We start from the raw sequence: 23,242 nt of genomic DNA, 5'->3' as shown, positions 1-23,242 counted from the left end.
CTTGCTGACCTGTTTGCATCGTCATGCACAGAGCTCAATGCAAGTCGCACATGAAATCACCAAAAAATAGCACAAAATCGGTATAAAAGCCAGAGACACACCGATATGAACAGTTCCATAGTCAGGATGCAACTTGTAATGCGAATTTGATCTGTCAAAGCACATTACAGGTTGCACCAGTGCGAACGGGGGCTAAAGCTGCTGGTCTGGTTTTTTTTTTTTTTGCTCGATTTCAAAGTTAATTTTTGAAAAATATAACTTACTTTTATTAAGTAGTCCAGGAAACTTCCTAATATTGAAAGAAGCTGTTTTCTTTTATTTAAAATAACAAATATTGTATAATGGCTTTGCCCAGAGCTGCCACAAACCTCCTCTTCTCCGATCCCCCGCCGGCGATCTTGGCTCCTCCTCTTCTGTGTCTACCCACATAGCAAGCTGCTTGCTATGGGGGCAGATAATCAGGCTTTATATCAAACTGGGCTGTGTGTGGCTCGGCTCGGCACTGCCCACTCCCCCGACTCCTTTGTCCCAGGATTTAGGCCCCTTTCACACTTCTGCAACTTGGGACTGTAAAGTCGCATGACAAGTCGTACTCCATGATTTACAATGAGTACCGTTCATATCTGTGAGACTTCAAAGTAGTCCCTGCACTACTTTGGCTTGACTTTGATGCAATTTGAGGTCCATAGACCAAGATTGCACAGGCATTGCTTCAAGTCCAATTATAATTGCGCGACTTTAAAGCGGAGTTCCGCCTCCCCCTCCACCCCCTCCAAAAATTAGGTCAGCAGCTACACATACTGTAGCTGCTGACTTTTATTAGGACACTTACCCGTCCTGGAGTCCAGCGATGTCGGCACAGCAGCCAATGTTTCTATCGACTGTCGGGTGCTGCCTCCGCCATTGCCGGTAGGGGAACCCGGCAGTGAAGCCATGCGACTTCACAGGTGAGTCCCTACTGCGCATGCACGAAGCGCGCTGCGCATTTCTATTGGCTCAGCGGAGGAGGGGGCTGAACTTCCGAGGGGCGGCGCTGTATCCCGGAAGTGGGGAAGGGTACCTGTCAAAAACAGGTACCCCTTCCCCCCCCCCCCCCCCCCCTCCTCCCCCTGAAAGTTGCCAAATGTGACACCGGAGGGGGGGGGGGGGGAGGAAACAAAAGAGCGGAAGTTCCACTTTTGGGTGGAACTCCGCTTTAAGGTCTCACAAATGTGAAAGGGCCTTTAACTACTTGCATACTAGGCACTTTTACCAACTTCCTGCCCTGGCCAATTTTCAGCTTTCAATGCTGTCACTCTTTGAGCGACAATTGCTCAGTCATGCAACACCTACGGTAAACAAAATTGTGGTTGTCGGCTCTCTCACCTCCCCTCACTGTGCTCTCAAGCATAAGGAAAGGAGTTAACTGGCAGTAGCCAGACATTAGACATTAGAACTCTTGTTAGGTTTTGATTGCTGTCTGTGCCCCTGTTTGAGATTCACCGAATTTGATAATTTTACCATTATATTTGGAAAAAGATCCCACATTTTGGGTTGACCCCAGAACCGGAATAGAGGGGAAATCTTCCAATGGGGACACTAGTTCTGGTGACACCACTTCTCTCACTTAGGAGGGAATTTCCACTCACTTCCTGTTTTGGCTTTGGGACTGGAAATGAAGAGAAATCTCCCCAATGAGACATAATTTGGAAAAAAAAAAAAAAAAAGTTTTACCTTTTTTAGTGACATTTTAAAAGCTGCCTAAAATTGCAAAAAAAGAACCAGTGGAGGAAAAAATAGTTGGTATGCTTGCCTTCCTTTCACCTCTGTAGTGAAGGGAGTGACCCATCCTCCTGCTGACAGGATCCCAGGAAATGCTGAATAGCCGAAATCTTGTGAAAAGATGCTGGCGTCTTCCTTCCTTTTTATGTTACCAGTGTAAAATGCTTTTAGTGAGGAGGAAATTAAACGGAATAACTTGCTAATCCGTTCTGCAGCATTAGGGACAGAAATCCTTTTTGGTATTTTGAGAGTTCTTATGTACAAAGCTTTTTCTTTTAGCTTCAACTCCATTTTGGGTTACATGGTAGTTGGCAAGTTAAATACAGGCGGTCCCCGGGTTACAAACAAGATAGGGACTGTGGGTTTGTTCTTAATTTGAATTTGTATGCAAGTCTGAACAGGTACATGAGGTGTAGCTCCAACCAAAAAAAAATGTTTTAATTTTTTTTGGATAGAATAGGGAAGGGAAACACTTTGTTTTGCAGTCTGTGTCCCTGTTCAGAAGATTTCACCTCACTTTCTGCCCCCTGTGATAATTCGATTTTAAAAATTTTGGGCTGTTGTGGAAACAAGGATTGATGATAAAGCTTCAGTGGAGACACCTTTTTCACATACCACTTAAAAGAGTGAATTTCTCTTCCTAGGGGGAAATTTCCTCTCACTTCCTGTTGTCTCCCTCCGTTTGTAAGTAGGAGTCATTTGTAAGTCGGAGCTTTGTAACCCGGGGACCACCTGGAAGGTGCTGGAGTTTTTATTTTTTGAAGGACGTAAATGGTAAGATCTTCACATCCACCACTCCTCCTACTTGCACTCAGCTGCAACAACCATTCTATTTTAGTGCCGGCTCACACTTCGCGTGTGCAGCGATCACATGTAATATCGGAGCGCACTGCTCCTTCATTACATGCGATCGGATGTGCAGTGCGAATTCAGCCATACACTTTGTATGGCTAAATTCGCACTGCACCCGCACCAAACACGCACATGAGGCATTTTTTCAGCCGCATCCGGATCGGATCGCACAGTGGTTCACACTTGTGCGATCCGATCCTGTGCGAACTGTCAGATCGCACTGCGATATGCGATCAAACTGGGGGTGTCGTTAACATTTCATCGACACCCCCTGCGTATCGCCTCACAAATGCTCAATAGGGCTTAGGTCTGGAGACATGCTTGGCCAGTCCATCACCTTTACCCTCAGCTTCTTTAGCAAGGCAGTGGTCGCCTTAGAGGTGTGTTTTGGGGTCGTTATCATGTTGGAATACTGCCCTGCGGCCCAGTCTCTGAAGGGAGGGGATCATGCTCCGCTTCAGTATGTCACAGTACATGCTGGCATTCATGGTTCCCTCAATGAACTGTAGCTCCCCAGTGCTGGCAGCACTCATACAGCCCCAGACCATGACACTCCCACCACCATGCTTGACTGTAGGCAAGACACGCTTGTTTTTGTAATCCTCACCTCATTGCCGCCACACAAACTTGACACCATTTGAACAAAATACATTTATTTGGTCTCAGCAGACCACAAGACATGGTTCCAGTAATCCATGTCCTTAGTCTGCTTGTCTTCAGCAAACTGTTTGTGGGCTTTCTTGTGCATCATCTTTAGAAGAGGCTTCCTTCTGGGACGACAGCCATGCAGACCAATTTGATGCAGTGTGCGGCGTATGGTCTGAGCACTGACAGGCTGACCCCCCACCCCTTCAACCTCTGCAGCAATTTCTGGCAGCACTCGGAATTCTATTTCCTAAAGACAACCTCTGGATATGATGCTGAGCACGTGCACTCAACTTCTTTGGTTGATCATGGCGAGGCCTGTTCTGAGTGGAACCTATCCTGTTAAAACTGCTGTATGGGCTTGGCCACCGTGCTGCAGCTCAGTTTCAGAGTCTGGGCAATCGTTTTATAGCCTAGGCCATCTTTATGTAGCACAATTCTTTTTTTTTTTTTTTTTTTTTTTTTTTTCAGATCCTCAGAGTTCTTTGCCATGAGGTGCCATGTTGAACTTCCAGTGACCAGTATGAGAGAGTGAGAGCGATAACACCAAATGTAACACACCTGCTCTCCATTCACACCTGAGAACTTGTAACACTAACGAGTCGCATGACACAGGGGAGGGAAAATTGCTAATTGGGCCTAATTTGGACATTTTCACTTAGGGGTGTACTCACTTTTGTTGCCATTGGTTTAGACATTAATAGCTGTGTGTTGAGTTATTTTGAGGGGACAGCAAATTTACACTGTTATACAAGCTGTACACTCACTACTTTACATTGTAGCAAAGTGTCATTTCTTCTTCGTGTTGTCACATGAAAAGGTATAATAAAATATTTACAAAAACGTGAGGGGTGTACTCACTTTTGTGAGATACTATATGTGCTCTTTTTGGAAATGGACAGAGACTACTTAAACTACTAAAAATTCCAGAAATCTCACTATTGCAGCTTTCAGTGTCAAGCCGAGGGAGGGGGGGGAGAAATGTTTAATCATCTAAGGCAGTGGTCCTCAACTCCGGTCCCCAGGGCCCACTAACAGGCCAGATTTTAAGTATTACCTTGGGGAGATGCAGACTAGAGTACTGCAATCACTGAGCAGCAAATTATATCACCTGGGATGTATTTCAGTTATCTTGCAAACCTGGCCTGTTAGTGGGCCCTGAGGACCAGGGTTGAGGACCACTGATCTAAGGCACATCTATCAAACGCAAGGCCCGCAGGCCAAATATGGCCCACCAGCCCTTGTCATGTGGTCCTGCCACCCACTTTTGCAGCCAGATCGTGGCAGAACTCCATCCTGCCACCTCCGGCTCTAATCAGCAGCAGCTTTCTGTGTTTACATGGGACCGCTTTTCTTTCAGAGGCTTCAGGCTGTAACAGATCCTTAACAGTGGGTACGGCGTGGACAGCTCTCCAGAATCTGAGAGCAATCTCCCTACAAAGGCAAATACACGGGTAATAGAGCGAGTTGCCTGCATAGGGATAGATAGGAGAAAGTAGAGATGTAAGGAAGCTTTGAGGGAGTTAATGTTGCACACTGTGCAGAGCGCGCCCCTGAGGTCTGCGGCGTGCAGAGCGCGCCCAGTTAGGGCGTTTCACTTCACCTCGGGTTCAGGTGTCAGCTGTCAAATTTTGGATAGCCCCTCACTTTCTTTCCATGTAACAACTGCTTTGGAGATACAAAAAAAGGTGAATCTCTCTTAACAGGGATATGGACAGCAATAAAAGCCTAAAAATACTTTAACCCTTTCTGGCTTTATCCAAAACAGGATGAAAAATGTTTTGGCTTAACTTCCTCTTGAAATATATTTTAACCTCTGCAATACCACAATATGTGTATGTATACGTCCTAGTACAACTACAGAATTACTTTTACAGACGGTGGATGGGGGTCCCTCTCTCCTGCTGCCACATTTACTGGGTTTTCAATGAGTGATTGGGGGGCCTGGTAAGGATGCGACCAGCAGCATCAGACGCAGTGAGAGGAACTGATCTTGTTTCTACCACTGTAAGACGTCAGACACTCAAAGGGATGAGGATTTTGTCACTTCCAGTTTCATTTTCTTTTCTTTTTTTGTAAACTATTAACCAGCATATGAAGCAGCAGATCAGTCCGATCTCTGTTCAGTGCTTTGGAGGCCAGAGGAGAGATCAGAGATCTCAGACTCCAAATGTCTCAGAAGTCCTGTCACTTGCCTATGCTATCATAAAGGGATGTTGTTCATCCCCTGTGATAGCAATAAAAGTGAACAAAATTGGTGTACATTGTAAAAATAAAAATTTTGAAGGCGACCGCACCACACGTGAAATATCACTGCAAATGCAAGAGCAATAATTGTAGCTGCAGACCTCCTGTGTAACTCTAAGCTGGTATTCTGTAAAAACCTTTAAAGCTTTGCCTATGGAGAATTTAATGTACTGTAGCTGTTCCAGGGGTGTTTGAAATTTTAAAGCGTGACATGATTGCTTTTTACTCGGCGTAACATCTTTATGTTTTAACAAATAATTGGGTATTGTGTTTGTGTTCACTAAAATTCATTAAAGTGTATGTGTTTTTTTTTTTTTTTTTCCAAAAAACGCTGTGCAAATAATGCAACATCCACCGTTTTTATTATCTAGGATGTCTTCTAGGGCTGCAACTAACGATTAATTTGTCTGTTGACTAATCTATCGATTATTTTTATTTTGTTTTTTTTGATTAGCTAATTAATCCTGTAATTAATACAGACCCCTCAGTAAGCCCCCTCCCTGTACAGACCACTTAGTAAGCCCCCCTCCCAGTACAGACCCCACAGTAAGCCCTCCCACCTAGTACAGACCACTTAGTAAGCCCCCCCCTCCCAGTACAGACCCCACAGTATGCCCTCCCACCTAGTACAGACCACTTATTAAGCCCCCCTCACAGTACAGACCCCACAGTAAGCCCTCCCACCTAGTACAGACCACTTAGTAAGCCCCCCTCCCAGTACAGACCCCACAGTAAGCCCTCCCACCTAGTACAGACCACTTAGTAAGCCCCCCCTCCCAGTACAGACCCCACAGTATGCCCTCCCACTTAGTAAGCCCCCCCCTCCCAGTACAGACCCCACAGTATGCCCTCCCACCTAGTACAGACCACTTAGTAAGCCCCCCCCTCACAGTACAGATCCCTCAGTAAGCCCTCCCACCTAGTACAGACCCCTTAGTAAGCCCCCCCTCCCTCCGACGTGTCGTGGCAGCCCTAGATCAAATACCACCAAAAGAAAGCTCTATTTGTGGGGGGGGGGGGGGGGGAGGACATTTTTATTAGGGTACAGCGTCGCACGACCGCGCAAATGTCAGTTAAAGAACGCAGTGCCGATCGCAAAAAACTGCCCGGTCATTCAGCGGGCAAATCCTTCCGGTCCAGAAGTGGTTAATGGAATTTAAATCATATCTTCCCAGTTAAAACTATAGAAATAAAACAAAGTGCCCCAAAACAAAATACAGGAAGAGGAATTTGCACCCACATCCATATTCAAAAAAGTTAACAATCTCAGCTGTGTGATAAAACAGCCAATCACGAGGGAAGCAGAAAACAGTAGGAATAAATGCAGCCAATGAGCGCACAGATTCAGTCACCCAGCCAATCGTGGAAACCTAGAAGGCTTGGCTATCCGGATTCCTGTGTTGGCAGCGCAGGCCGCAACAGCCAATAAGTAAAGGGAGACAAGGAGCAGCAGCCAATCAGCTCAGCGCTATCAGTAAACCGCTTCAACGTTCGTGTCGCTTCCTGTCAGTGTAAAGTTCGGTGTCCCCCCCCCCCCCCCCCCCGTTCCCGGGTACCTGAAGTAGTAGACATGGCTCAGCCCGAGCTGCCTAATGACCTCCTTCTTCCAGCCCGGTGGCAGAGCCGGGCACTCCATCCTCCGCTTCTCCATCCAGCAGCGCTCACTGTCCTCCTACACCAGCATGTCCCACTCCTGCCGCCTCTCCCACAGTCACAGCGCCACCTAGCAACGCCATACACCTCCGCACCCCGAGCTCCCAGCGGAGGGATACGCGCTCATATACACAGCCAGGGATAGCCGGTGATGCGGCCAGCCAGGGGGCGTGTGACGTCACGTGTTGCCGCGTCGACGCCTTTCACGCACGTCGACGATTTTTTAGTAGTCGACGCGTCGTGGCAGCCCTAATGTCTTAACTATATGTAATTTTAGAGCAAAAAATTCTTATTTCTTTCGTTCACTGACGGACACAGCTCTTCATCTTCTTGATCGTAGAGTTATACTGCCCCCCCCAGGAGTAGAACGCTAGGCAGAGAAAAAGCTTTAACACGCCTATGGGGCAGTACCTGGGGGGTATACTCCATCTTCCTGCTATAGGTATTCGTTTTTTTTTTCTGTGTAGTCATGAGAATGGACCTAGTTCCTTGCTTGGATCTCTGGTCCTGACAACTTTTTCTTTTTACATGGAATTTTTTTCCTCTTTTATTATTTTGTTCTTGTGAGGGCTACAATCAAGTGCTGGACTGGGCGACGAACTGGATAATATAGATCCAGCCAGCGTGTGCATGCATACCACAGCTCTGTGCTAGTTCAGCCGCGACTTAGCCATCCATCCATGCACTCATGGCGGTCCTGGAGTCCCTTGTGTACCGGGTGGAGACTGCTTGCAGGTGACAGGCTAGCAAAAAGTGCCCCCCTCCGCCTTCCCCTGCCTCATCTGTCTCATCAGATCCTGAATCTGATTAAAGCCACCGTGGACTTGGGTCACCCTGCTGGGTCTGCGCGGCTGGAATCCTCAGATAGTGAGGATGATTCCTTCACGTCTGCAATCGCCCACCAAAAGGCGCTGGTAGATGCACTGATTGCATCGGTGCCTGAGACCCTGAAGATGGAGGTCGCGGCTAAAGCTGTGACGAAGGGGCAGGTACCCTTTGGCACTCGCAAGCCATCCAGAGCGCAAAGGTATTTCCTTTCCCTCGCCTATTTTGACAGAATTGTCGCTAAAGAGTGGGGACGACCAAATCGTCACCATGGGGTTCCTAAGCGCTTTTATAGGCATTATCCCTTTGAGGAGTCCCTTCTTAAAAAATGGACTGTGCCAACAGTAGTGGACTTGCCGGTTTCCAGATTGAACAAATGAACCATGAGTCCCCGGCCTTTAAGGAACCGGCTTACTGGAAGGTGGGGGCTATGTACACATTAGTGGGTTTGGCAATGAGGCCGGTATTTACCATTTCCCTAGTGTCACAAACTCTGACCGAGTGGGCTAAGCTCCTATGCCGTGACCTGGAGGGTGAACAACTTCCTCCTGCCTTTGCCGAGCTGGCGGACCAGTTGGTCCAGGGGTTTCAGTTTCTGTGATGCCTCCTTGGATGCTTCTCCCCTGATGGCTCTTCTGTTTTGGGCGGTGGTCATTTGGCGTGTCTTTTGGCTTAAATGCTGGTCTGCAGACCAGACTTCTAAGAAGGCTTTGACTGATCTTCCCTTTCAAGGAAATCGTCTGTTTAGAGCTACCCTGGATGACATCATTAAAGGTCTCACAGGCTACTAAGGGTAAAGAACCTCGTAGACGTGGACCTTCCTCCTTGGCTCATAAAAATTATTTCTTTGGCCCTCAGTTCAACTGTCAAGGGCTCAAACCCTTTCAGGGCCTCCTCTGGCGGCTCCAAATGAACCTTGTCTGGCAAGCCGAGAGCAGGCTTCTCCAGACCTGCGGACAAGGCTCCTTCAGTGTGAAGGTGCGCCCTTACCTGTATCAGGGGTGGGGGGGCATCTTCGCTGGTTTCCGGACCCGTGGCCTCCTCTAGTGCAAGACAAGTGGGTCCATGAAGTTATTCAGTCCGGTTACAATATCAAGTTTCGCTCTTGTCACCCGCCAAGGTTTTTTTCCTTCCAATCTTTGCCTGCCTGCAGACAGGTTACAGGGTCTGTTTGGGGCGGTATAAGACCTGTTCTTTCAAGGGGTGATTGTCCCAGTTCCGACTTTAGAACATTTTCAGGGTTTTTACTCAAACCCGCTCACAGTCCCCAGGAAGGAAGACAAAGTGCGTCCAATCCTGAACCTCAAGGCGCTAAACAGCTTTGTGCAGGTACAGAAGTTCAGAATGAGTCCATTCGAATGGTGGTGGCATCTCTGTCAGGGGGGATTTTCATCAAGGATGCTTACCTTCATATTCCAATATGTGCCAGTCATCGGCATTTTCTCTGCTTTGCTGTGGGAGAGGAACATCATCTGTTGTGGCGCCACCCTTTGGTCTCGCCTCCGCTCCTTGGGTCTTCACAAAAGTGTTGGCTCCGGTGCTAGCTTTGCTATGACAACAGGAGATCATGGTACTGGGCTACTTTGACGATCTCCTTCTGAGAGTGAAGTCCATCTACTCTGGTGGAGAACCTGGAAATCACAATACGAACTCTGAGACGGTTTGGCTGGATTCTGAATTTTTAGAAGTCTGCCCTGGTTCTGTCCACAAAGCTAGACTTTTTGGGTCTGACTCTGAACTCCGCTGTAGCATGAGTGCTCCTTCCTCTGGACAAACTTCAGAAATTCCAGGTTGCAATTTGCTTCCTACTGTCCAACAATTGGTCATTCCTCCAGACTTGCATGTGGGTGCTGGGCCTGATTGTATCTACCTTCGAGGCGGTTCTGTTTGTGCAGTAACATACGAGGTCCCTGCAAAGGGAGATTCTGACCAAATGGCACAAGATTTCTCAGTCTCTGGACAATCGGATCCGGCTGAGTCAGGGAACAAAGGAGTCCCTGATGAGGTGGCTTATCTCTCCAGCGCTTTGGCTGTGAAAATCCTTCCTTCCCTTGTATTAGTCAGTGGTCACCACGGATGCCAGCCTGTCCATCTGGGGAGGTGTCCTCGGCAAGCATTCTGCTCAGGAGTTTTGGACGCTGGAGGAGGCTAGACTACCAATCAATGTCCTGGAACTCAGAGCGATCAGACTCTGCCTGGATCAATGGACGGATCGTCTTCAGGGATGCCCTGTGCGTATTCAATCAGACAATGCCACAGCCGTGGCTTATGTCAATCACCAAGGGGGCAAAAGAAGTGTCCTGGCGGTAGCTGGCATTCTAATTCTAAGGTGGGCAGAACGGTTTGTTCCAGCGCCCTCCACCATACGCATTCCTGGGGTGGAAAATTGGCAGGTGGACTACCTCAGTCGGCAGGCTTTGAAACACTGGGAGTTCTGCAGCTAGGTCTCTGGTGGGGCACTCCTGAGATGGATCTGTTGGTGTCTTGGCTCAACAGAAAGGTGCAGAGATTTGTGGCTCGGTCAAGGATTCGCTGGCATATGCCACAGATTTTCTGGTGGCTCTGTGGGGTCAGTATCGTCTGATTTACGCCTTCCCTCCTCTCAAGCTTCTGCCCAGACTCCTATGCAGGATCGAGGCAGAAGGGATTCGGGCCCCGGATTGGCTTCGCCAGGCTTGGTACTTAGATCTGGTCGCCGATGTTCCTTGGAAGCCTCCTCTCAGGAAGGATCTGCTGTCCGAAGGACCGATCTTCCATCCTGCTTTGACGGCTTGGCTGTTGAATGCCAGGTGCTAAAGGACAGAGGTTTGTCTGAGTCAGTGATTTCTACGTTGTTAAAAAGCTATGAAATCTACTTCAAGGAAGATCTACTGTCGTAGGTGGAAGACGTACATTGCGTGGTGTGAGTCTTTTGGGGTGCATCCTTGCTCCTTCATGGATGGCTCGGATCTTAACATTCCTTCAACGGGGGGTTGAACAAATTGTCCTCGAGTACCATCATGGGCCAGGTATCAGCCTTGGTGGTCTTTGCAATTACTTTTGTTGACTCACTCCCTGCTGCATACTCTTCTTCTTCAGAGTGTCTGACATTTGGTTCCTCCGGTGTGTGCTCTGTTGCCGCCTTGGGATCTTATTTTGGTGCTTTCAGTTCGATTGAAGCCTCTCTTCGAAAATATTTGGGAGATTTCCCTGCTTACGCTGTCCCAGAAGGTGGCCTTTTTTGTTGGCTATCACCTCTGCGCGCAGGGTGTCTGAACTGGCGGCCTTATCCTGTTTACGTTATCTGGTGATTTACAAAGTATGTGCTTCGCCCCTGTCCGGTCAATCCTTCCTATGGTGGTCTGGGACTTTCATTTGAGAAGGCCTTGTGTTGCCTTCCCTGTGGCCCGGGCCTAAACAGCCAAAGGAAATTGCCTTATATGCTTTAGATGTGGTTCATCAATTAGGGTGTACCTGGCTGCTATGGAGTCTTTCAGGAAGTCGGACTCTATTTGTGCTCGGGTTCCTCCTTTCCCTGTCAAGGCGCACTCTACTAGGGCACTTGGGGCCTCCTGGGGGTTTCGTCATCAAGCATCATTGTCGCAGGTTTGCAAAGCGGCCACCTGGTCGTCTGCACACTTTTACAAAGTTCTATAAAGTAGATGTTTGCATCTGTGGATGCTTGGTTTTGCATACTGCTGTTTTGAGGACCTGATCCTCTTTGAGGGTGTTTTTTTTTTTTTTTTTTCTCTTAAGGAGAGCTCCAGTTGTTTTGGTTGAGCCTCTGTTGCGTGGTTGACTGAATTTCTTGGGAAATTTTTGCTGTTTCCCACCCCTCAGTTTTAACACTGCTTTGGAAAGTCCCAATGGTCAAGAATGACACGAGCTGTGTCAGTAAATGAGAGAGAATGGGATTTTTGCCTTACCATAAAATCCATTTCTCTGATCAGTGAAGGACACAGCTCCGATCCCTCTGTTGTGGGGTTATAATTCTCCTGACTCTGCTTGTAACAAAACTGAGAGACTATAGCAGGGAAAGGGAGTATACCCCATGGGACTGCCCATGGGTGTAGCCAGAAGTTTTTTTTTCTGCCTAGTGTCCTACTCCCTGTAGGGGGCAGCAATAACCCAGTGGTCAAGAATGACAGAAGCTGTGTCCGTCAATGAACATCAGAGAAATGGATTTTACTGTAACTCAAAAATCCAATTTTTTTACATGTGTGGCAATTGTCAGAATTGGCCCAGTAGGTACTGTACAGTGGGGAGGAGAATTATTTGATCCCCTGCAGATTTTGTAAGTTTGCCCACTTGCAAAGAAATGAAGGGTCTATAATTTTTTATCATGTGTGTATTTTTAATCGACAAAATATCAACCAAAAATAAAACTCATGATGCAAATGTTATAAATTTGAGTTGCAGTTCAGTGATTAAAATAAGCATTTGATCCCCAAGCAAAATATAACTTGGTGGCGAAACCCTTGTTGGCAAGCAGAGGTGAGACGTTTCTTGTAGTTGGTTACCAGGTTTGCATACATCTCAAGAGGGATTTTTGTACAATCTTCTCTAAATCCTTAAGGTTTCTTGACTTTGGGTTTGGCAACTTGAAGATTCATCTTCCTCCATAAATTTTCTATAGGAATAAGGTCTGGAGTCTGGCTAGGTCGCTCCATGACCTTAATGTTTTTCTTCAGCCACTCCTTTGTTGCTTTGGCCGTTTGTTTTGGGTCATTGTCATGCTGGAAAACCCATCCATGACCGATTTTCAGTGTTCTGGCTGAGGGAAGATTTTACAACAGATGGCAATGTCGGCCTGTACCTTTAGCAGAGAAACTGCCCAAAGCATCATGTTTTCACATCCGCGCTTGACTGTAGGAATGGTGTTCTTGGTAATTTTTCTTCCTCCAAACATGGCGAGTCAAGTTAATGCCAAAGAGCTCAATTTTGGCTTCTGACCACAGCACTTTTTCCCAGTTCTTCTCTGAATCCTTTTGATCATTGGCACGCTTCAGACAGGTCTGTACATGTGCCTTCCTAAGTAGGGAGACCAGATTTCAATCCATGGTGGGGTATTACCAATGGTTTGTTTGGTGGCTGTGGTCTCAGCTGCCTTGAGATCATTCATAAGCTCCTACTGTGTAGTTCTGTAGTTCCTCACTTTTCTCATGATCATTCTTAGCCCATGAGGCGAAATCTTGCTTGGAGCTCCAGACCCAGGACTATTGATGGTTATTTTGTATTTCTTCCATTTGCGAATAATTGCTCCAACAGTTGTCTCCTTCTCACCAAGCCTCTTGCTGATGGTCTTGTAGCCCATCCCAGCCTTGTACAGGTCTACATTCTTGTCCCTGACGTCCTTTGACGGTTCTTTGGTCTTGCCCATGATGGTGAGGTTTGAATGGAAGAAAGATTCTGTGGACAAGTGTCTTTTTATACACGAGTTGTCATTTGGAGCACTTTTTTTAATTGACAGGACTAATGGCCTGAATACACGGTCCGAATATCGCCCGATCATTCGACCACCGACTTTTGAAAGTATTTGTCGGTCAAAAACGTTGCCAACATACACGGTCCGAATATCGCCTGACCGTTGCCGGCCGACCACCGAAACAGTGTTCGTGCGTGATGAGGTTATACAGATTTAAACTGAGCGACCTCAACGCCAACGTATAGAATATTGTTCATTCGCAAACGAGACGACAGCATTTTTCGTGTTTTTCAAACGGTATTTTTCGTTCACAATATCGATATCGCTCATTGATGGCTGGGCATTAACCACTTGCTGACCGCCGCAAGTACATATACTGCGGCGGTCAGCCCCTCACCGGCAAAGTGACGTATGGGTACGTCACTAGCCTGTGAGGCTCTGGGGAGCGAGCGGACCCCCCCCCCCCCCGGAAGCGGTCACGGACCTGATGTCCGCCGGGCACTCGCGATCGTCCGTGACAGCGGGAGAAAGGCAGGCGGCTGATGTAAACAAAGCCGCCTGTCATTCTCCCCTGTGTATGAACAGTGATCATGCGGTTCTACTATGTAGGACCGTTGATCACTGTTCCTACACTTCAAGCCACAGCCAATCACAGTAAGAATCATGCCCCTAGGGACACACATAGCCCCTCCCTCTCAAAGTTAACCCCTTCACTACCAGTCATTTTACAGTAGCAGTGCATATGTATAGCACTGATTACTGCAGTAATGTCACTGGTAACCCCAAAAGTGTAATAAATGTCAGTCAAGGGTCTGATCTGTCCGCCACAATGTCGCAGTCCCGCAGATCGCCGCCATTACTTAAAGGGAAAGATTTTTTTTTTTTTTTTTAGTAAACGCGATAACTTTTGCGCAAACCAATCAAAATGCGCTTTTTGCAAATTTTTATTTTTTTTTAACCAAACATATGTAGCATAAAACAAATCGGCCGAAAATGTTAAAAATTGTGAAAAAAAAGTGAAAAATATTGTTGTTTTTGCAAAATTGACGCTCTTTTTTTGTTTATAGCGCATGATCAAAAAATCACACAGGTGATCAAATACCACCAAAAGAAAGCTCTGCTTGTAGGAAAAAATACGTCAAATTTGTTTAGGTACAGCGTCGCACGAGCGCGCACTTGTCCGTTAAAGTCACGCAGTGCCGAATCGCAAAATAGGCCCTGGTCAGGAAGGGGGTAAAATCTTCCCGGGCTTAAGTGGTTAACGAGTAGAATATTGGCCGCTCGCTGAAAAGAAAAATCGGCTGAAAATTTCTGATCGTGTATTCCAGCCATAATCTGTGTTACCACATGAGCCAGTCTGTGGGAGCCAGAATTGTTGGTTGGTAGGGGATCAAATACTTCAGTGAGTAAAATATCATTTGTATTGTGTTTTCTGGATTTTTGCTTGATATTCTTTCTGTCTTATTTTAAAATACACCTATGATAAAAATTTTAGACCTTTCATTTCTTTGTAAGTGGGCAAAATCTGGTGATTAAGGACTTTGATGGATTGCTCCGACTTTGATTAGAACAGTGAGGTTTTAGAGTTACATTAGCCCACCTGATTTCTTTGCCTCCCACGCTGTTATTTTGTACACTGTAGTCCCAGATGGTGCTTGTTGAGACATCTAGTGTCATTCTTGTTTTGCCTAGCAGATGGATGGGCTGAATTTTGCATTTTAGTGATGAAATGCAAAAGAGAGCTAAGTTTGTAAGATAAAGCCTTCCCTTCCAGTACTGTTCTGTACTACCCCATGTGTGTGTTTTGGAAAGACTGATCTGAAAGCGGTGCTGGCTGCAGGCGGCTTATCGAGTCTCTCATGCAGCATTCCTCTTTGAGGAATAGTTAGGACCTAGGCTTTGTTGGATAGGAAATTTTTCGCTCTACTGCATAGCGTTATATTTTATTTATGTAATGTCTGACAGCTCATTCTAGAGAAATAAGAGGAAACGTCAGACCTGGTAACAGCAAGAATCTATCTCTTTGCTGGAGCTCGGCTTGCATATGTTGTCTCGTACTCTTTTAAGAAGATTTGTATGGCAAGATGTTAGGATTTGTTTTTGCCATTGAATGGCAATCTGGGGGTCAGGTCCCTGGTTGTCGGATATAATAATCATGTTGTAGGTTTCCAGAAGGCTTTAAAGTGTTACTAAACCCACAACAGTAAAATCAGTCTGTATATGCAGTAAAGCATGCTTGTTATACTCCTTGTGGAACCTGAGGGATTAATCCTCAGCATTGTGTAAAAAGGCTGTTTAATCCGGTCTTCTCTGATCCTCCCTTTCTAGTAGATAGGCACCGATCCCACTTTTTTGGTACCGATATTTGGCGTTGTGAAATCTCTAGTACCGATCGGAGCTACACATAAAGCAGGTGGCTGCAGTACAGAGCAAAGCCGCTGCTTCATGTGTATGGCTCCTCCATTCACAGGCGGAGTGCATCTGATATCACTCCGCCTGTGAGCCGGTCCTATACAGGAAGTAGCGGCTCCCATCCCATACTACTACTGCACCTAGTAAGGGATGGCTGAGCCGTTACTCAGCAAAAACCGTATCGGCCCGTGGATCGGTCAATGTTACCGCCCCCCCCCCCCGATCCATTTATCAGGGCCGTATCGGCGCCGATATCCGATCCGACTATCGGATCGGTGCATCCCTACTTTCCAGTGTCCCCAATTCCTCTCCGGATAGTACACAGGGTAGGGGACAAGCTGCACAAGTGCACATTGTCCGTTTTGGTGTTTGTTTTTTTTTTTTTTTTCTTGGGAGGGTGTATGTAATCAGCACAGGGCAATCAGCACTGTTCAGACAAAGTGATGAGGGGGCCTGCATGCTCATAGGACAGTCGGAGCAGTGTGAAAACTCCTACAAGCTGATAGAAGTCACAAGACTGCTATATACTGCTGAGAAAAGGTATTTAGCAGTTTATATTTACTAAAACTATGGCATTTCCATGTACTGTGGGAGACTAGATATAGTGAATGCAGGCTCCTGGGTTTAGTTCCTTTAAGATAATATCAAACTGAGCTTTAGGACTATAATGTGCAATTCACTTGCACAGAATCTTGTGTACACAACTTGCATTGTGTCAGCATGAAATATAGCGAAGCGGTATATGTACCGGAGAGTACAAAAGCCGCAGCCGCCTGCAGTGCGGTCCGTGGCGATGGGTTGTGACGTTGCGGCGCTCCTCTCACACCTGGAAAAAAAAAATGTAATTCACCTGAAAAAGCAATCCATAAGAGAACTCTAGGCAAACTGCAGAATAACTGACATGTATGTGATAAGAAAAAAGTACGCTGGAATATCGGAAAAGCTGCAACCTTAGAAATAGGTATATGGTGAAAAAGGTGTATCAGGTGCGCTAGACTGATCAATAATGTGTCTTGTTATATAATCTAAATATAAAGGCAGATCAACAAAAATGGTAATGCTCTAAAAACAAAAATAGTGGTCAATAAATAAATATAATCAGAGAGGACCAAGTCCTCTAATATTGAAAAATCTCAGTGATAAATGTGCTCAACCAAATGAACCAAAAAGCACAATCAATGGTAAATCATAACAGTGAGTCCTTAACCACTTGCCGACCGCCGCACGACTATCTACGGCGGCGGTCAGCCCCTCACAGGCAAAGTGACGTAGGGCTACGTTGCTTGCTTGTGAGGGTCTAGGGAGCGAGCGCGCGCCGGCGTGGTCACGGACCCCCCCCCGCGCGTGTGACCGGCGGACCCGATGTCCGCCGGCCACTCTGCGATGGGCGGGGGAGAGGGAGAAAGTCAGGCAGCTTGTGTAAACAAGCTGCCTGTCATTCTCCCCTCTGTATGAGAGATGATCATATGGATCTACTATGTAGATCCGTTGATCGCTCTGCATACAGCTGAAGCCACAGCCAATCACAGTTAGAATCACGCCCCTAGGGACACACACAGCCCCTCCCTCTCAAAGTTAACCCCTTCACTACCAGTGTATTTTTACAGTAACAGTGCATATGTATAGCACTGATTACTGTAGAAATGTCACTGGTAACCCCAAAAGTGTCAAAAATGTCAGTCAAGGGTCCGATCTGTCCGCCGCAATGTCGCAGTACCGCAAAAAAAATCGCAGATCGCCGCCATTATGCGTTAAAAAAAAAAACAACAAAAATGACAAATCTTTCCCTTAGTTAGTAAACGCAATAACTTTTTGCGCAAACCAATCAAAATACGCTTTTTGCTATTTTTTTTTTTTTTTTTTACCAAACATAGGTAGCATAAAACAAATTGGCCGAAAATGTTAAAAAATTTTGATTTTTACATTTTTTTTGGGGGGAATTTCATATAAAAAAAAGGGAAAAATATTGCTATTTTTGCAAAATTTGCGCTCTTTTTTTGTTTATAGCGCGTGATCAAAAAATCGCACAGGTGATCAAATACCGCCAAAAGAAAGCTCTGTTTGTGGGAAAAAAAGGACGCCAAATTCGTTTAGGTACAGCGTCACACAACCGCGCAATTGTCCATTAAAGTCACGCAGTGCCGAATCGCAAAATACCCCCTGGTCAGGAAGGGGGTAAAATCTTCCGGGGCTTAAGTGGTTAAATGAATAAAGTCCTTTCAGATCCACCGTGCATGTGACGTATCTCCAAGGTGCAAAACTTCAAACATAATGGGTGAGTGCAGCGAAGACCTCCACCATGAGTGAATGAGCCCCTTAGCAGATGTAATAATACAAGGGCGTGTGTACTATCCGATCCGATGATAATATAGCCCAAGGAAAGCAAGAAAGGGTTCCCACACACTTCTCCCTCTATGGGGGGGGGCAGTAGGTCAGCCTCTTACCAGAATGATAGATGATCTTTGCAAGACAAATCAGCCTGTGTGGACTCCCTCCTCTATTACTTCCTGGTCTTAGGATCTGTGATTCTCTGGTTGCTAAAGCGAATCTCCCCGGTAAAAAAATTAAAACTGCTGATAGTGTAAAACCTTCCAACTGATTTATTGAATAAAAGAATTACACTTGCATTGTGTCCGCTTGAAATATAGCGAGAAGCGGTATATGTACTGGAGAGTACAAAAGCCGCGGCCGCCTGCAGTGCGGTCCGTGGCGATGGGTTGTGACGTTGCGGCGCTCCTCTCACACCTGGGGGGGAAAAAATGTAATTCACCTGAAAAAGCAATCCATAAAAGAGAACTCTAGGCAAACTGCAGAATAACTGACATATATGTGTATGATATATATTGTATATCCTGGTTTAGGTGGAATTTCTGTGATTTGGACACCCCTACCAGATAGAATTTCCAGTTCAGTTAAAGTGGTTTTAAACTCAAAGGGGTTTTTTTTTTTTTTTTTTTCTCTTCCTTGTCTCACTGGAGACACTGGGAGCATTTGGTTCATGCTGCTGTCAGTCAAATCCTGTAAGGAGAGAGAGAGACGGGGGCATGGCTGAGCAATGCTATGTGTGTCTATGGATGCCCACAGCTCAGGTGAGTGCCCCCTTATCATGTGGCTTGCCAAAGGGGCACCCCCAGGGATGAAAGAATGGACAGCACCAGCAGTGGACTGCAGAAAAGGAGATATGGGACTGCCCTGTGCAAAATCATTGTTTAGAGCAGTGGTTCTCAATTCCAGTCCTCAGGACCCACGAACAGGCCAGATTTTAAGTATTAACTTGGGGAGATGCAGACTAGAGTACTGCAATCACTGAGCAGCAAATTTTATCACCTGTGATGTATTTCAGTTTTCTTGCAAACCTGGCCTGTTAGGCCCCTTTCACACTATCCGTCCAGAGGATGACAGCTGTGTGCGGAGACACAGCTGTCAGTTCCCCATACATCTCTATGGGGGAAATCGGATGGGAACGGACCGTCGGTCTCTCAGCGGGGGAGCGATCGTGGTGTCAGGCGGCAATCGGAGCCGCTTGACCCGTGCATCGGCTTCCCCGCTGCCGACGTGGTTTGGGCAGGAGAGCCGCCCTGCCACATTAAAACTGCGGCGGGTGGTCGGGAAGTGGTTAAATAGCTAAGGGGTGGGGTCACCTGGTGGCACCACCCCCTTGTATGCAGAGTGGACACAGTCCTGTCATCCGCCTGCTCGGCTCATTGTGGCCTGCGACCGGTTACCAAGTCGCTTAAGTGGCCCTCGCTCTTCAAAAGGTTAGCTACCCCTGATATAGATACTGACTTATACGTTCATACGCAAATCTATTATCCATAAGGCTACATTCACACCTGAGTGTAGCGTTTTCGCGCGATTTTTGCGGCGATTTTTACCGCGATTTTTGTGCAGGCGTTTTTAGATTGAATAGAGATCAATGGAAAACGCCTGTAATCTGCCCAAAAAGAAGCTCATGTACTTTTTTGAGCGTTGGGCGTTTTGTATACAGCGTCAAAACGCTCAGATGTAACAGGGGCCATTGAAATGAATAGGATTTGTCTTGTTGGGCGTTTTGAGAGCTGATCCTAGAGCAGAAAAACTCCCCAAAAAACGCCTACATGTGAACGGAGCCTAAGAGCTGGATCCCAGGGATTCATTGTCGAAGTGGATCTGAAAAATACAGTATGCTTTTTTGTGGACCTGGGATGAAAGACTATATACCGTATCCCCTTGAAAAATACTTGATGGCTCTTAGATTGGGCAGACCATTACCTAAGTTCTGTATGGATTTATTTACATCTCTGGCTCACGTATTCATTCATGCACGGAAATTGGGTTTTTACCTCGTTTTAGATGTAAAATTGGATGCCACCTCCACTGCTGATAAAAAAAAAAAAAAAAAAAAAATTAAATAAATTAGCTAAATGGGCAATCAGGAAGCGCATATCTGACGCGCTTCCTGATTGGCCAGGAGGAGGATCGGTGTGTCAATAGCGAATTTTCATTCGCTATTGTCACACAATGGGTGGGCTCGGGACGCACTGCTCTGCGCCCCGGGTCCACCCTTTGCATCGCCCTATTGGAGCCTCTGGCTCTAATCAGGTGATGCCAAAGAAAAAAAAATCCCATTGAACTCCAATGCTTCCGGCGCCCCTGCAAAAAAAAAATTAGCTGAATGGCCTGACAGTCATGCCTATCCTCTGGCTTAGTTACTGAATTACAGACCTGGAATGAGCATATGGTTCAGGAATTCTGACTTGTTGCATGCTTGTTCTGGGACCATGAAATTCAAAAGTATTGCAGTCAAAGGCCAAGGGGGAAACTCAATGTATTTCAAAAGGAGGTCAGCTATGGACAGGTTTATGATAGTTCAAGTTCAGCTTCCTGAACCCTCCATTGAGAAACTCTTCCGATAGCCGCATCCTGCTGGAATCAATATGTGTTATTAATAGCCGCGTATAGAGTCGGTAGTGTGGGATGACTGTCTTAATGGATCCTGCAGCTGAAGGCAGAACACCAGATCTTTCCAACTTTCTTCAGGGTTGGGTGGGGACTGCCAATTAAGCACACAATTTAGCAACTTTGCTGAAAATATAAACACTTTCACTTCATTAAAGAAAGAAAGCAAAATGTTTGTCTCATTTCCCAGTATGTAGCTGAGAAGAATTTGCAGGAGCTGTGTCTGTATAAATACATGACGTTGCAGCAATTTCTTAAGTAAACACCAGCTCCATTCCATATGTTCCATCAGCAGTATCTGTTCTCTATCACAGATGGAGTTGTTTTTTTTTAAATGTTTTGTTTATTCTAAATTTACTTTTTTTTTTTTTTTTTTCCTTCTCTCCTAGGATATCCAAGATCTATTAAAAGACTATGAGATCAAATATTGCTACGTGGATAAAAATAAAAAGACAGGTAATTTTTGCTTATGTGGTTTTATATTAAAAGTGGTGTTGCAAGGGTAACAGGACCATATTTGGCTTCCTTTTTAAAGGGGTTAACTGTCTTTTAAAAGATACTGGCAGGTTATTTCACGTAAATGTTTATCTCCCTGGAGACTTCTGTAGTGAGCACTTCAGTCCATAGGCCTGCCTGCATGCCTGCCATAACCATTATAATGGGCTCCCTCTCTACTTATGTTTTTACAGTGGAATGCTAGCTTTCCTCATCATCAAACTCTCTACTTCATCCCTGAGCCTGGGTTTACACTGCCGCCACTTTGCATTTTACATGCGCAACGACTTTGTGGCTTGCATACAACTTTTTTAACAGAAGTCAATGCAAATTTAATAAAGTCGCCCCAAAAGTAGCACAGGAACCTTTTTCCAAGTCGGACTTGAGTCGCACTGCTTAAGACAGTTACATTGCAGTTAATGGGGGTGCGACTTGTTATGCGAATTTGAACTCCAGTCGCATGACCACTTGTGGCAGTGTGAACCGAGGCTGAAGCCTACATTGAACTACTGTGTCTTGGGTACTTCCTTGGCTTCAGTAGTAGGCATTCCTTCCTGGATCTGGGTGGCACTCATGGAAAACATATGTTAGTGCTGATTACTGTAGGCCAGGGTTTCACAACCAGGGTTCCTCCTGAGGTTGCTAGGGGTTTCTTCAGCAATGGGAAATTTATGCACCTCAGATAAGTACTGACACCGACACCATTAAAATATTTAGCTATCTATAAGGGGGGAATTCTTCTCAGTGACCACAAATGTATGGTGCATTCGAACCACCGACAATCACACTAATGTATCATGATTCGTAGATAGTCCTTTTTAGCAGGGGTTCCCTAAGACCAGAAAGTTATTTCAAGGGTTTCCTCTATGTTGAAAAGGTGTAGAAAGACTGCTGTAGGCACCGTACTGCAACACACTCTCGGGGGGTATTTAGGACATTGTCTCGCAGGAAGCCTGTTGAAGAATGCTGGCTTTCGGGACAAGCTTTGAGAGTATGGGGGTAGAAGTTCATTTGTTCCATTAACAATACAAGAAATAAGGCCCTGTGCAATTAGAAGTGCAAAAACAAATGCATAAAAGAATATGTAGTGCCACCACACCGTGCAACCACCACACTTGTTAAATGAATATAAAATAAAAAAACAGCAGAGCGTTCCAGAAAGATAACAAAATGTGCCCATATACTATACATAAGCAGAACTTGTGAGAAAAAAACATTAAAGAAGTACGGCTAAAGCTAGTTTGACTGTACTTCTCATGTTGAACACGGGAGTGCAGTTCGTTCTGCACTCCTGTGACCTGTTTTTAGCAGAAAGCAGGCTAAAACCCACTGTTGACTGTCACAGAGCCAGTCTAGGCTCGGGAAAGAGCATGATCATATGGTCAGGATCCACCCACATGCCTGGACCGGTACCTGGATCAGCCGCTCAGGGAGCTGCTGAGAGACTGAGCCGCCCGCTCCCACCCCCTCCAGCCCATCGCTTCAGTATGTGGGGGAGGGGTTGCCAGAGAGCCGGTGACAGTCGCTAGCTCTCTGCTCATGGAACTCTGAGAACAGAGCGATCAGCGTTGTTTGATCGCTCGTTTCTCCGTTGTAGAGCCTGCGGGGGACAGATGCAGAATTAGACTGATGCTGCATCCACCTAGGTAAGTATAATTCTTCCAAAGAAATGTTTCCCATACTTCTCTTTTAAAGGGTATGTAAGTGTCCAATCTTGCAAAAACCATCCTATACCCCATCCAATTCAGTGTAAATGGCTTCAAATGTAACTTAATATATGCCCATGTGTTAAAGTAGATGTCTGTGTATTGATCAAGTAAGGCGTACAACCATACAATATTTTCAAATAAACCTGTGTCCAATCTTAAAAAAAAAAAAAAAAAAAAAAAAAATTTGCATACACAATCCAGGATCATTGTGAAGAGGGTTCAGATAATTCCCTCCGTATTCATAATTTAAACTCTTCACCATGAAAATGGCACCGATGTGCCCACCACCATACTCCTATGG

At 46.0% G+C, this 23,242-nt stretch overlaps 1 protein-coding gene across 3 annotated transcripts in view; it reads left to right on the top strand.

Annotated features, from left to right (window-relative positions):
- RAVER2 (ribonucleoprotein, PTB binding 2) overlaps nucleotides 1–23,242 on the top strand; it is an 87,217-nt gene that overhangs the window by 7,318 nt on the left and 56,657 nt on the right. For all 3 annotated transcript variants that reach the window (XM_082264998.1, XM_082264999.1, XM_082264997.1), the window contains exon 2: nucleotides 21,127–21,193. In XM_082264998.1, the coding sequence (XP_082121124.1) occupies nucleotides 21,127–21,193 (67 nt within the window). The remainder of the gene's footprint in view (nucleotides 1–21,126; nucleotides 21,194–23,242) is intronic.

The sequence above is a fragment of the Pelophylax lessonae genome (assembly GCF_965119305.1).
Source record: "Pelophylax lessonae genome assembly, chromosome: 8".
In the NCBI taxonomy this organism is placed as follows: Eukaryota; Metazoa; Chordata; class Amphibia; order Anura; family Ranidae; genus Pelophylax; species Pelophylax lessonae.
The sequence above is the reverse complement of the archived record's forward strand: the minus strand, read 5'-3'. Positions and strand labels throughout refer to the sequence as shown.